The 15,000-nt window shown below is 41.0% G+C and overlaps 1 protein-coding gene across 1 annotated transcript in view; it reads right to left on the reverse strand.

Annotated features, from left to right (window-relative positions):
* The window catches only part of musk (muscle, skeletal, receptor tyrosine kinase), a 52,884-nt gene that overhangs the window by 2,751 nt on the left and 35,133 nt on the right, over positions 1–15,000 (reverse strand). The window contains exons 12-15 of the mRNA XM_080419002.1: positions 6,075–6,240; positions 4,740–4,929; positions 3,994–4,185; positions 376–524 (exon numbers count right to left, since the gene is read on the reverse strand). Coding sequence (XP_080275128.1) covers positions 376–524; positions 3,994–4,185; positions 4,740–4,929; positions 6,075–6,240 — 697 coding nt within the window. The remainder of the gene's footprint in view (positions 1–375; positions 525–3,993; positions 4,186–4,739; positions 4,930–6,074; positions 6,241–15,000) is intronic.

Raw genomic sequence — 15,000 nt, forward strand, 5'->3', positions numbered from 1 at the left:
TATATACATTCAGTGTGAGTACTGAAAGTTTGTACTTTGAGTACTCATACTGAAAGCACTGAAAGACACAAATGGAATTTTGTATTTTTGTATCTCGGTAATTCAACGTTTTATGTTTTTCGTAAATTAATGGCCTACTTTGTCATACAAGAATATGTTTTTAAATAAAAGTTCAAATTAATTGTGTTTGTCGGTTTAATAAATATTTAACGAATGCAAAGTAACAAGGGCTCGTGACTAAATAATACAATTACATTGGAGCTGTTGGAACACAGGTTCTGTTTTCCATTAACGAAAAAGGTTACGTTTTAGGACAGACAAGGTACAGCAATGACATACTGTATTATATGTACATTATGGAGCACCCATACTGACCTAGAAGTCGTACGATGTTTGGGTGGTCAAATTCAGCCATGAGTGCCGCTTCTCTTTGGAAGTCATTCTGCATGTCTGCAGAAGCCTCTTCTTTCAGCATCTTCACAGCTACCATGGTGAAGGAGTCCATGGTAAGCAGAGCTGGAGCACTGCAACACACAAACACACATACACACACACTCAAATGTCTGATAGGAACGCATGTAAGAATATGAATACACACGCACACACACACACACACGTGCACATGAATGTGGATACACACGCAGTGACACACTCGCACACACGCACACGCACACGCACACACTCAATGTGTTTGTGAAAAAAAATGTGGATTATCAATTGATTATACAGCACCAGAATTTTTTTCATACCTTTCAACATTCAAATATTTTCGGCAAACACTATCGTACGACGAAGTGTATGAAATAGGGCTTAAAGGGATAGTTCACCCCAAAAAATACTTTTTTCCTATCGATTAGTCACCCCATGGAGACTTGAATTGGATATTTTTTGTTTTTTGGCGCATTCCTAAGCCAATGATTTGATGACCAGTGGTACGGTAGGCAGCGGTTCCGGTAGGAGACACAAAGGAGACTCTTTGTGTCGCTTACAGGAACCGCTGCCGGTCATCAAATTATTGGCATAGGAATGCGACAAAAAAAAAAAAATCCATGAATTCAAGTAATCGATAGAAAAAAAGTCATTTTGGGAGTGAACTATCCCTTTAAGTGGCTACTTAAATTGACAGAACTGTGTACTAGTTCTGAATCACGAAAGATCAGACATTTAAGAAGTTTGTATTGGAGTGGTTTCAAAGATCCTCTCCAGAGATCATATTAAACAAAGATGGTTACATGATGCAACACACGCACACACACACGCACGCACGCACACACACACACACACACACACACACACACACACACACACACACACACACACACACACACACACACACACACACACACACACACACACACACACACACACACACACACACACACACACACACACACACACACACACACACCTAAATAGACTCTTCTTCCCAGGCAAATGGGGCACAGTGTGTGTGTGTGTGTGTGTGTGTGTGTGTGTGTGTGTGTGTGTGTGTGTGTGTGTGTGTGTGTGTGTGTGTGTGTGTGTGTGTGTGTGTGTGTGTGCGCGTGCGTGCATGCACGTGTGTGTGTGTGTGTGTGTGTGTGTGCGTGTGTGTGTGTGTGTGTGTGTGTGTGTGTGTTATCTTCCCAGGGGTGTCTATATACTGCAACATTCCGGGTAGCAGCATGGGGATTAGCAGCTCGGCGGAGTGACATGTGGAAGAGGATCAGCATGGATTCACCCTACAGGTGCTTCTCTTAAAAAGAACACCAGCCAACGCTGAACACTGCTGCCCGTAATACACTGTATTACTGTCTGCAATACATTGTAATACACCATAATACATGGTATTACACTGCAATACACTTTAATATGTTGTACTACACTATATTGTAATACAATAATTTAAGTTGCTTTGCAGATGTAAATCATTATATTATAAAACATACATTAACCACTTTAGCCCTATTTTATACATAGGCTACAAGCTCACAACGCGTCGCATCGCGACGCGTTGTGAGCTTGTAGATCTGCTATTTTCAAAGACTTTAGTACTTTTGCTTTTGGTACTTTAAGTATATTTTGATGCCAATACTTTTGTACTTTTACTCAATATGCTGCAATACATTGTAATACATAATACATGGTAAAACACTATAATACACTGTAATCAAATGTATCTTTCTATTTCTCAATAATCTTCCTTTTCTCTTCGTTTTCAGTCTGGCGTTCCTGTCCTACCAGCAGCCAATGAACAAAGAAGCTTGGCTGAACCAAAACACCACTGCTGTGACCAGTGTGGAAGACGCTTCACTAAAATGTCCAGACTTAAAACACACCAGAGAGTTCACACTGGAGAGAAACCCTACGAATGCGACGAGTGTGGAAAACACTTCACTCAGATGTCCAGCCTTAACAGACACCAGCTAATTCATACTGGAGTAAGATCATACCACTGTGACCAGTGTGGGAACAACTTTAAAGGAGTAGTTCACCCAAACAATTACTTGTTTTTCTATCAATTACACACCCCATGAAGCATTGAATTTATGGAGATTTTTTTTTCGCATTCCTAAGCCAATAACTTGATTACCGACGGAAAGATGCTAACGTATCCGGTAGGAGACTCAAAGAGTCTCTTTTGAGTCTCCTACCGGATACGTTAGCATATATACTCCCGGTCATCAAATTATTGGCTCAGGAATGCGTCAAAAACTAAAAAGTCTCCATGAATTCAAGGCTTCTTGGGGTGCGTAATCGATAGAAAACAAGTAATTTTTTGGGTGAACTATTCTTTTAGGAGAAAAGCTCACTTACATCAACACCAGAGAGTTCACACTGGAGAGAAACCCTATAAATGTGATCAGTGTGAGAAAAGCTATAAATATCTTAATGATTTAAAGGAACATAAGTACATCACTCTGGAGAGAAGCCCTTCTGTTGTGAACAATGTAGAGTTTTGCATCAAAAGGAGCTCTTAAGGGTCATCAGCGTATCCATAATAACCTCACCACTATCTGAGCAATGTGGACGCAATTTCACCCCCATAACTCTGAGAGTGTACAAATGGAACCAAATGGACCCTTAGGGTCCATTTGGTTCCATTTGTACACTCTCAGAGTTACACACCTTTTAAGGGGCCATTTGGAACCTCCTCAAGGAACAATGAGGGTCCCTGTTTCCAGTGAGTCAAAATGCACAATATCAGCACCCTGACTCTGTTTGACCAGAATGGAACAGAGCCTTCATTAGTATCATTGTTAACACCTGTGAAGAAAGTAAGAAGAGGCCCAATTTCTCTCCAAAACTGCTGCTGTTCATAGAGCCTATTCAACCATGTAGGCTACTGTACGTGTCTCTCTAGTCAGTGTTCAGGGTCAGAGATTTGTTTATAAGATACTATGTTATGTCATGCTATACTAATAGAATACAGAAACTCTGCTCTTGATGGATGTCGTGGAGCTATGCATCTCAGTAGCATGTGAGCCGTGACCAGGAGAACAGTTTGCCGGTGAAGCGGTGCAATCTATCTATCTGCTGTTCAAGATTCATTCACGCATCGCATGCAATGACAGCAGGACTTATGAATTCAAACATTATATGTCTCAATCAATGATGAATGGAAGTGGTTTCCCTTCTGATCAATCAATCTCAAATTGCACATGGGCATTGATCACTGGCATATCGTTGCTGTCGGGCAGAAACCTTGTATCTCCATATTTCAATGTTTTATGTTTTTTTGTACAAGACAGTTTTATCATACAAGAGTGTCGCACAAAAGTAGTGAAAATAGCAGATCTACAAGATCTAGTAGATTTTCACTATTTATAGTAAAAAAAAATAACTATGACAAAAAAAGGAACGGTTTTGGTTGTTTCCACTCGGAAGCTGATTCTTCACTTTTTCCTGATCATTGGTATTTTCAAACTCTCTCTCTCTCTCTCTCTCTCTCTCTCTCTCTCTCTCTCTCTCTCTCTCTCTCTCTCTCATTCTCTCTCTCTCCCCTTCTCTCACCGGGCTTGGAACACCCGTCCGAAGGCTCCCTCCCCTATGTCTCGGACATATTGGATGTTGTTGCGGGGGTACTCCAGGGCCAACAGTTTGGAGTTGAGCAGCAGGGGGACCCTCTGGTACATGGGGTTGGGGTGAAGACGGTCCAGCAGAAGCTCTGAGGGAAGGGTGGACAGCGTTGGGATCTCCATCGCCCTGCAGGTGATGAATACAGTATACAAAATTTATGTGGCATTGGTTCTCAAACATTTTCACGTCAAGGAACGGCCCAAAATGGCAGCGAACCCCCATCTAAATGGCTTGTGCCAGGGACCCCAAAGAGAAGTTTGTGTAACGTTTTTTTCTTTCTCCAAAATTATTCAAAAATTTTCACGAATGCCAACACAATTCCTATAATTTTACATAGACTAGTTGAGTGAGCTCTCAACAGACAGTATGTATGGGAAGCGTCATGTCAAAAGTCCTTCTTCACAACAGAACAATATGGTTCAAGTTAAAAATCGATATAAAATCATGTTTAATCTATGTAATTGATTTAAACCATAAGGGACAGAAAAACAAAGCAATAAATGCGTACAAATAATGAGTAAATAAGCACTTTTGTCACTGTCATTATATGTGATGACATCTCTCTCTCTCTCTCACACACACACTCACACACACACACACACACACACACACACACACACACACACACACACACACACACACACACACACACACACACACACACACACACACACTCTCACCTCTTCCTGCTCCTCAAGTGCTTCCTGTGTCTGCGGCAGCCGAGGATGATGATGGTGAGGAAGGCAGAGGCCGCCAGGACGGAGAGCAGAATGATAATGACAGACATGGAGTAGGCTGGAGACACGGCCACCGCGGGAAAGTGGGGGGCCGTCTGGCGGGGGCCCGAGGATGAGGACTCTGCCTTCACCACTGTAACACACACATGAGATAGACACCATTAAACCACTTATGGCATATTTACAAAAAAATATACTTTTCACACACAAAAAGGATTTTTTTTTCTGGAACATAGCTGACCTACAAACCAAACAAAGCAAAATATATATATATATATATATATATATATATATATATATATATATATATATATATATATATATATATATATATATATATATATATATATATATATATATATATATATATATATATAATATAATATTTAAGTAAAAGTATCAATACTGCAATGTGGAAATACTCCTGTTAAGTAAAAGTCTGGAATTCAAACTTTACTTGAGTGAAAGTACAAAAGTATTAGAATCAAAATGTACTTAAAGTACCAAAAGTAGAAAGTACTCATTATGTCCCCTTTGACACGTTTTCAAATGTATAAAAATCTTTTGAAAATAGCAGATCTACAAGCTCACAATGCGACGCATTGTGAGCTTGTCAATGCTGTTAGGGTCAATGCTGTTAATACCAAATGTAAGGGTTCACAGAAACAAAACTACTGTATGAGCAGAGAGTCAGGAAGGAAGCTGCATGGGGGAAATAAAAAGGCTGACCACCGTTTACGTTAGCACTAACCAGGCAGAAACCACTGTGAGGACATACATAGAGAGAGCCTCAGGGGTAATGGGAAGTGAGGAAGAGAGAAGGAAAAGCACACACACACACACACACACACACACACACACACACACACACACACACACACACACACACACACACACACACACACACACACACACACACACACACACACACACACGCTGATTTTTACTTAGCTGCATGCCGAAAATAGCCGATCTACAAGCTTGTAGATCAACTATTTTCGGCCTGTGACACCCGCGCGCACCGATGATGACTCGTCTTAGTTCTACTGGATCTCTTCTCCACTAGTCCCTCCCAAACATTTTAGTCTAGTGTTTATTTGTTGACGAAATTGTTAGTAGTATAGTTTTAGTCCTCATAGCTTAGTTTCTGTTTCGTTTTTATTTCGTTTTCATCAGTGAAAAAAGGTAGTCGACAGACATTTTTTGCCATAGTTTTAGTTGACGAAATCAACACTGGCACGCACACACAAACGCACGCACACAAACACACAGACGTACCTATCTCCTCCCCACATCGAGGTACAGAGCAGTATTCCCAGCGTACGTTGGGGTTGGAGGTGTAGCACCAGGGCTTGTCACTGGTTCCTCCCGGGTTCCTGCAGTGATTCTCTGAGCTCTTCAGTTCTGGAATCACCTCCACAGAGAGCCGATGCTGATGAGGAGACTAGAAGACAAGAGATAACCTTATTAGTAATAGTAGTAATAGTAGTAATAGTAATAGCAGTAGTAGTGGAATGGATTTAAATACATCCATTCATTTTCTTTATATAAATTATATAAATGTATTTTCTTTGGGGGACAGGAAACCAACCAACCAACCAACCAACTAAATCAAATTAATGTATCAATCAATCAATCAATCAATCAATCAATCAATTTCCAACATCATATAATAGGTCTCAAGTGTCCTGTATTAGCAAGTAGAGTTCTGCTCGACATGTGTCTCACGTTCAGACCATACCCTGTCGGCCAACTCAAACAACCAACATCTGGTGTCTTCATGTTTCACACAAAGTAGTGAGAGAGTCCTTCCATGGTGTCCCAATGTGTGGCAGTGTTAAAATGGCTTTCATTGAAACATTTAAAAGGAGTGTATAACAAGAGGCCTTTCCTTTAGCAACACCCTCTGTTTTTATTATTACTATTAAACAACATTCTGCTTTCCGTCTACTTATTTTAAGTGATCCTCACTGTGTTCGTTTATGCTGTTCGGCACTTCAATTAATTCATGTATTCATGTTATATAGTGCATGGCATTGTGGAATATGTTATTATTATTGTTGTTGAAAAGCTAGGTCCTCAAATCACCTATAGGCTCACCTACATTAAGGTGGGAAGATCCACTACAATGTGAAATGCATTTTATGAAATGTGTTTTAAATCACTTTGACATACAGAAAAGTAAACTAAACCACCGCTCATCCGACCAAAAAAAACCAAAAACCAAAAAATCACAAAAAAATAAAGCAAATCTCAGGAACTCTGCATTTATTTTGTGGTGGCTCCAGTTGCTGCAATACCCCTGTTAACCATCAGGGGATGGTTAACATTCTCTAGCGCTATCATTTCAATATTTAATACAGGCATCGCATCGATCTTCATGCGCTCAGCGGGTTGACGCATCGCATGTGGAATGTCAAGTTTTGCGGCTTCAATCCCCCTGGCCCTCATATATTTACACGTTCAATGTAGCAACCTTTGGATATGATGCACAGAGAGGGGTGATGCTCTTGGAATCTTATCAAGGCCTCCTATGTGCTTTATGGAGGGTGACTTTGCAAACACCTCTCTCTCTCTCTCTCTCTCTCTCTCCTCTCACACACACACACACACACACACACACACACACACACACACACACACACACACACACACACACACACACACACACACACACACACACACACACACACACACACACACACACACACACACACACACACACACACACACACACACACACACACACCAGTGATCACACCAGTGATGGTTAAAGTATTCAAATGTTTTACTTAAGTGAAAGTATCAATACTGCAATGTAGAAGTACTCTGTTACAAAAGTCCGGAATTAAAAATGTACTTGAGTAAAAGTACAAAAGTATTGGTATCAAAATATACTTAAAGTACCAAAAGTAAAAGTGCTAAGATATTTGAAAATAGCCTATGTATAAAATAGGCCTAAAGTGGTTAAAGTATGTTTTATAATATCATAATTAATAGATCTGCAAAGTAACTAACTAAAGTTTTCAAACAATTGTAGTGGAGTAAAAGTACAATATTTGCCTCTGAGATGTAGTGGAGTAAATTGGAAATACTCAAGTAAAGTACAAATACCTCAAAATTGTACTTAAGTACGGTACTTGAGCAAATGTACTTAGTTACATTACACCACTGCAATCCATCATTCCATCAGTCCTGTGGGGCTATGTAGCGAAAGCTTTGTACTGTACTGCCTTCAGTGATATATGTGCATGCTAGGTGCACGTGTGCAGTTATGCAGCCAAAGACCATGCAAGTGTATGAAGATAGATGTCATGAGACTCACAAATTGGCTGTATGGAGGGGTCAGTGATCATGGCAAATTTCTCTCTGTGAGGGACACTCCAGTGGCTCTGTCTAACGACTCTGTAGCATGCCAAAAATAACCAATCTATAAGCAATCCTTTTCTTTAAACTGCAAATGTAGGGAGCTTGTACGATAAAGAAATTCGCCCACACTTTTGCACCTGTAAAACCTGTGTTGTGACAATTAAGTCGAATCTGAATCTGAATACAGAGTTCCCGACCTGCTGTGTAATAACATTAAACATTGCATTTTTGCAGGAAGTTTCTGAAACCCTAAAGTAAAATTAGAGATTAAGCTGTCTATAGGGTCAATTGTAGCATCAGCTGTAATAAGCAGGTACTGTACAATTAATTGGTGCTTTTGTAGTGCACCATTAATACATGTCACAGGTTTGATCCTTGGACAACAGTTAAATCCTCAGTGTTGAAATCCTCAGTGTTAAATGTATACATATGTAACTCTGATGTAACCAAATGGACCCATAAGGACGGGTCCAAATGGATGGGTCCATTTGGTTACATGTGTACACTCTCAGAGAAATGGATACATTTAACACTGAGGATATGTGCACTGCCTGCCAAGTCAAATATGAAACACCTGTTTATGTTATTTAGTTCTCTGGTTGAGCTTTAACCTACAGCTTGCCAGCTTTGCAACGCTTTAGCTGCTCTTGTATGCAGCAAAATCCTGAGTGTTAATCACACTTCCAGAGTTAAATGGCTGTGCAGTGAAGCTGCAATGTGGCACATTTATTTGTACTTTTTTAAATCACATATTGATTTTATTGTTGTATATTCTCAATAGTGCCAAGCACCTTGATATACAGTACTGTGTATTCCATGTATGGTGGCATGCTGCTAGACAAATAAATACTGTTAAACTATGTATACACATACTCTGAGGGACTTGAGGTGAAAGCACCCATCAAAACATTGTTAACTATTTAAACACAACAATTTTGTGTGTGTGTGTGTGTGTGTGTGGGTGTGTGTGTGTGTGTGTGTGTGTGTGTGTGTGTGTGTGTGTGTGTGTGTGTGTGTGTGTGTGTGTGTGTGTGTGTGTGTGTGTGTGTGTGTGTGTGTGTGTGTGTGTGTGTGGGTGTGTGTGTGTGAGTGAGTGAGAGAAAGAGACTGTCTCTCTGTGCAGTCATAGTCTTTGAGTTCCTTACTACCTTAAGTAAAAGCATACGTCTGTCTGTCTGTCTGTCTGTCTGTCTGTATCGCTGTCTCTCTGTGTGTGTGTGTGTGTGTGTGTGTGTGTGTGTGTGTGTGTGTGTGTGTGTGTGTGTGTGTGTGTGTGTGTGTGTGTGTGTGTGTGTGTGTGTGTGTGTGTGTGTGTGCGTGTGTATGTGTAAGGCCAGATGGCATCTGGCTCATGAAAGTGAGGGTTATGATGACTTTGGAACGATATAAAGGCTTCCTAAGTCATACCCTAGCCTTTATGGGGTAAGAATCCACATGGAGACCTTTGAAAAGCTCTTCTGGGGCTACCTAGCAAAAGGCTCATATGGTTCCAAAAATGTGTGTCGATCCATGCGTGAGTGTGTGCAAAGTTACATGCCATATACTGTACGTACATTTTGGTCAAATAGATGGGCCTATGGTTTCATCCCAACGGCATTGGTTGGACACCAAGTTGGGCTTGTGTTTCGTTAGCTAGGGTATTGGTCCATTATTGTTATTATTATTATTATTATTATTATTATTATTATTATTATTATGCGTTACACACAAGAATGACCCGAAATACAAGGTCCCATGTGAACACAATCAAAAGCCATGTTGCAATGGACTATGTCACAATTGCATAGGACTGTGTGTGTGTGTGTGTGTGTGTGTGTGTGTGTGTGTGTGTGTGTGTGTGTGTGCCTGCCTGCGTGCGTGCGTGCGTGCGTGCGTGCGTGCGTGCGTGCGTGCGTGCGTGCGTGCGTGCATGTACTATACTGTGTATATATGGTACAGTATTCTGAAAACCCACATACTGCATGACATGAAGCAAAAACATGTGGTCTTAATGACTGAGTGGGTATGTGAATGGGCCTGTTTGTCAATGTATTTAACAAATAACACCCACTGTGCTGCAACTCTGTGGGGGGAGAGACGTATGGTTCTCCTTTTCACGTGGTTCAAGGTTTAATTCACCCCAGGACCACTAATAAAATAAATAAATAAACAGAATTACATACACTGATATGGCATGCATTTATTCCGCACCCACCTTCAGGCAAAATGATTCAATAGTTTTGTTTTTTCGACAAAGTGAAAGATCTTGAGGCTATACTGTACGAGAATACCGGTAGCATCTAAAACAGCGCTGTTGTACACAGGACACTGATCAAGCTGCTATGGTATACATGAAAGATTGATCTCAAAAGAGAGATAGTCACATTCGTAAAACCGTGGGGTGTGTATACATAATACATAATTTTTGTATTTTTCTAAGATCATTTTTGGGACATTTTATCATATATTTAGATAGGAGACATGTGACTCGAAGCTCGGGTCCTCGCAAATCACACGCAGCATATGGCCGCGGTGCATGCACTTAGCTGTCTGCACAACCGGGCACCCCAGGGTCTTCAGTTCCGTCCCTGCAGGACTCATACATGTGGAATAATTTACATTCACAATAAAAACATTGGCCTAGATAGAAACATCTGCAATATGAGGCACGGAGCGGGAGGTGAGTGATGACTTTTGGATCAAGGATTCCTGACCCACAGAGCCTCCCCACACACACACACACACACACACACACACACACACACACACACACACACACACACACACACACACACACACACACACACACACACACACACACACACACACACACACACACACACACACACACACACACACACACACACACACACACACACACACACACACACACACACACACAGAGAGCTCTGGACTTGACAACGAGCCCACTGAATGCACTATTGAGTGGAGGAAAATATCAGGAACACCTGCTCCTCTCCGCAACACTGCCTGTGTTTGGTGGAACCGAGTGAAAGTCAGTCAGCCAGTCATGTAGGCATCATGTACCGTAGATGAGGGGGAAGTGGTGGATTGTATAGAGGCACGTTTGATCTGGCCTAAAAAAAAAATGCTGTAAAATATAAACACTTACAGAAATGCTTTTTTCTTTTTTCCAACCAGAAAACCTCTCCCCCCTACCCCCCTCTTTTATAAGAAATGTTACATTGTAAGAATGATCTTGAATCAAATGCATAAACATGTAACAATTGCCACAGTAAGAAGTGGACACGCATCTGCATCGAATAAATAAAAATCGGGATGGGGAAAGCAGTTGTGTTTTCAACCTTAACCCATTCAAACCGGGAACGCATCTGTGTTACCACTTTATCCATATTTTATACTTTGGCTATTCAAACATAGCAGATATACAAGCTCTATGAGCTTGTAGATCTACCATTTGTTTTTAATCTTGACCATTTGTGCAAATATTTGAATATAGTATATGTTTAAAGGGAACATTTGTAACTCAAATCTTTGCTTCTGTGGGTCCCTGGAACAAAATATTTTTAGATGGGGGTCGGCGGACAAATACATATCATTTTGGGGGTGCTTGACGTGAAAAGGTTTGAGAACCACCGATATTACAGCAACATACGTTTTTCAGAAAACTGTTAAGATTTAGAAGACATTTGTAGAATCCATAGAAGCAAAGATTTGAGTTACAAATGTTTACTTTAAAAAAAAAATATATATATATATATATATTAAAAGATTTGCACACATTTTCAAAAATTGCTCGCTACGAGCTTGTAGATCTGCTATTTTTGAATAGCCAAAGAAATAAAAAAATTACACAAAGATTGTTTCCTGGTCTAAATGGGTTAAAGTACATCTGTGTACCGTATTGCCAATCCTTTTCCAAGCGGATATCGGAAGGGGAAAACAAAAAAAACACGGTTTAGGCCTGCTGAGATCAGAGTGAAAGCACTGCGCATCACACTGGCCTACAGCGCTAACAGCTCCAGCAGACATCAGCATTCTAATCAGGCTATTATTAGACTTCCTACCAGGAAATGAAGGCTTTGTGTGCTATCCTTGAAAGTAAATCATAATCATCTACCTTACGGTGCAGTCAGAAAACTGCGTAATGACGCTGTTTAACGTTGCTTTCATTTGCCTTTAAGTTGCATGTTGGGTGTGAATCCCTCTTCTCTCGTACTACAGTCGGAGTTTCCTGCCTGCCTGATCTAGGCCAGGTTCTGTAGGTAAGTAATGCCTGATTTATTCTTGGTTGTGTGCCATGATGTTGCGTGCCAAAAATAGTACAGAGCTACAAGTTCACAACTTGTCATGGTGCGACTTGTGGTGAGCTTGTAGATCTGCTATTTCCAGCGTGCAGCAAAGTACACACTTTTGTATAAATACCCTTATGAGACTCAACTGCGGTAAGCTAACAGAAGACACACACCCGCGCACGCGCACACACACACACACACACACACACACACACACACACACACACACACACACACACACACACACACACACACACACACACACACACACACACACACACACACACACACACACACACACACACACACACACACACACACACACACACACACACACACACACACACACACACACACACAGTACATGCTGTATACATCTGGTCAATGTCTGCCAGCCCAGCATAAAAGAGACAGTGATTCATGTTTTCAAATGAAGGTTGATTGAGACAATGGAAACCATTAAGTTGATAGTGATCCTGGTCTATGATTAAAAAATGCATGCATGCATGCGCACGTATGTGCGCACATGTATGTGTTTGCATCTGTGTACAGTACATGTGTGTATATGAGAGAAAACAGACAGACAGACAGACAGACAGACAGACAGACAGACAGACAGACAGACAGACAGAGTGTGTGTGTGTGTGTGTGTGTGTGTGTGTGTGTGTGTGTGTGTGTGTGTGTGTGTGTGTGTGTGTGTGTGCTGGTGATAGAGCTTGTGCAGCATGCGTGTGAAGACTAATTGTTTCCAGAGGCAGGATGTGACACGCTGAGCCCCTCCCTCTCTGCTGACCCAGCACACATGCACACGCGTGTGTGTGCACACACACACACACACACACACACACACACACACACACACACACACACACACACACACACACACACACACACACACACACACACACACACACACACACACACACACACACACACACACACACACACACACACACACACACACACACACACACACACACACACAGCACCCCGAAAGCCCCTTCATGTTTTTATGGTTCTGCTCCATGAGAGGGTGTGTTGTGTTGAACTCTCACTGCTCTCCTGTACAATATTGTGTGTGTCTGTGTCGTGTGTCTGTGTGTGTGTGTGTGTGTGTGTGTGTGTGTGTGTGTGTGTGTGTGTGTGTGTGTGTGTGTGTGTGTGTGTGTGTGTGTGTGTGTGTGTGTGTGTGTGCGTGTGTTTGTGTGTTTGCGCGTGTGTGTGTGTGCGTGTGTGTGTGTGTGTGTAGCCACTTGGACAGGAGCCCTTAATGAGATTCAGATACTACCTTCATATGGCTGAAAAGAGCCTGAAGAGACTTTCTCTCCTCTATCTCCAGATGAGCTCCTGGAACTGCTGTCATCCACCAGACCAGCCACCTGTCTTCTACATCCCCTCCCCTCCTCCATCTTCTAGACCAGTGGTTCCCAAACAGTGGCTCGCGACTCATTTTTATGGGTCGCGACTCACAAGTAAATATCCCTTTATTTTTCACTTCCTACATTTTGTTTTCAATTATTTCAAAAGGCTTTTCTTTTTATTCCCAACTGTCATGAATTTAAATCGTAATTCCAAAATTCCACAAATTAGAGGGAAAAAAAACTTCTACGTCTGCTTTCAAGTCAGCCAGCGTTACTCCACTTCTCAAGATTGCCACTCTCGACGCATCAGACGTCAAGAAATCCAAACCATCACACATTTCCTTTCTTTCCAAAACGCTTCAACAAGTGGTTTCACTTTCTTTGAATCTCTCACAGTTTACATGTTCCACACAGAATAACCAGCAGTGGTGGAAAAAGTGCTCATATTTTTTACTTAAGTAAAAGTATCAATACTGCAATATAGAAATACTCTGTTACAAGTACAAGTCCGGAATTTAAAATTGACTTGAGTAAAAGTACAAAAGTGTCAAAATGTACTTAAAGTACCAAAAGTAGAAAGTACTCATTATGCAGATTCAGAATGTCCCATTCCAAGTTTTCAAATGTATAAAATGTATACAAATCGTTTGAAAATAGCAGATCTACAAGCTCACGATGCAACAGCCATAGCCAAAATGTATATAGGGCTGAAGTAGTTAATTTATGTTTTGTAATAACAATCCAAATCCACAAAGTAACTAGTAACTAAAGTTTTCAAATAATTGTAGTGGAGTAAAAGTATAATATTTGCCTCTGAGATGCAGTGGAGTAGAAGTAAAAGCACAGAAAATTGGAAATACTCCAGTAAAGTAAAAAATACCTCAAAATTGTACTTAAGTACATACTTGAGTAAATGTACTTAGTTACTTTACACCAGGGCCAACCAGTCAGGATTCAAGTTGGACCACAGCAGTTCGCACAGTCACAGAAGCACGCCATGCTGCCCAGGCTGCCTCCCACTCTGCAGTGTGCAGTACTCATCCTTCTTGACCTATCAATTCCAATGTTCTTTTTAATGTGTTTCCTTTGCTTAATGTTTTGTATAAAGCACACTGAATTGCCTTGTTGTTGAAATACTAATCCGAGTTCCCAGAAGTTCTCGCATAAAAAACGGGAGGGGTGAGAACATTGAAACGCAAATAAACTCGCCTTGCCTAT

The sequence above is a fragment of the Gymnoscopelus braueri genome (genome assembly GCF_963280865.1).
Source record: "Gymnoscopelus braueri genome assembly, chromosome: 22".
Taxonomy (NCBI): domain Eukaryota; kingdom Metazoa; phylum Chordata; class Actinopteri; order Myctophiformes; family Myctophidae; genus Gymnoscopelus; species Gymnoscopelus braueri.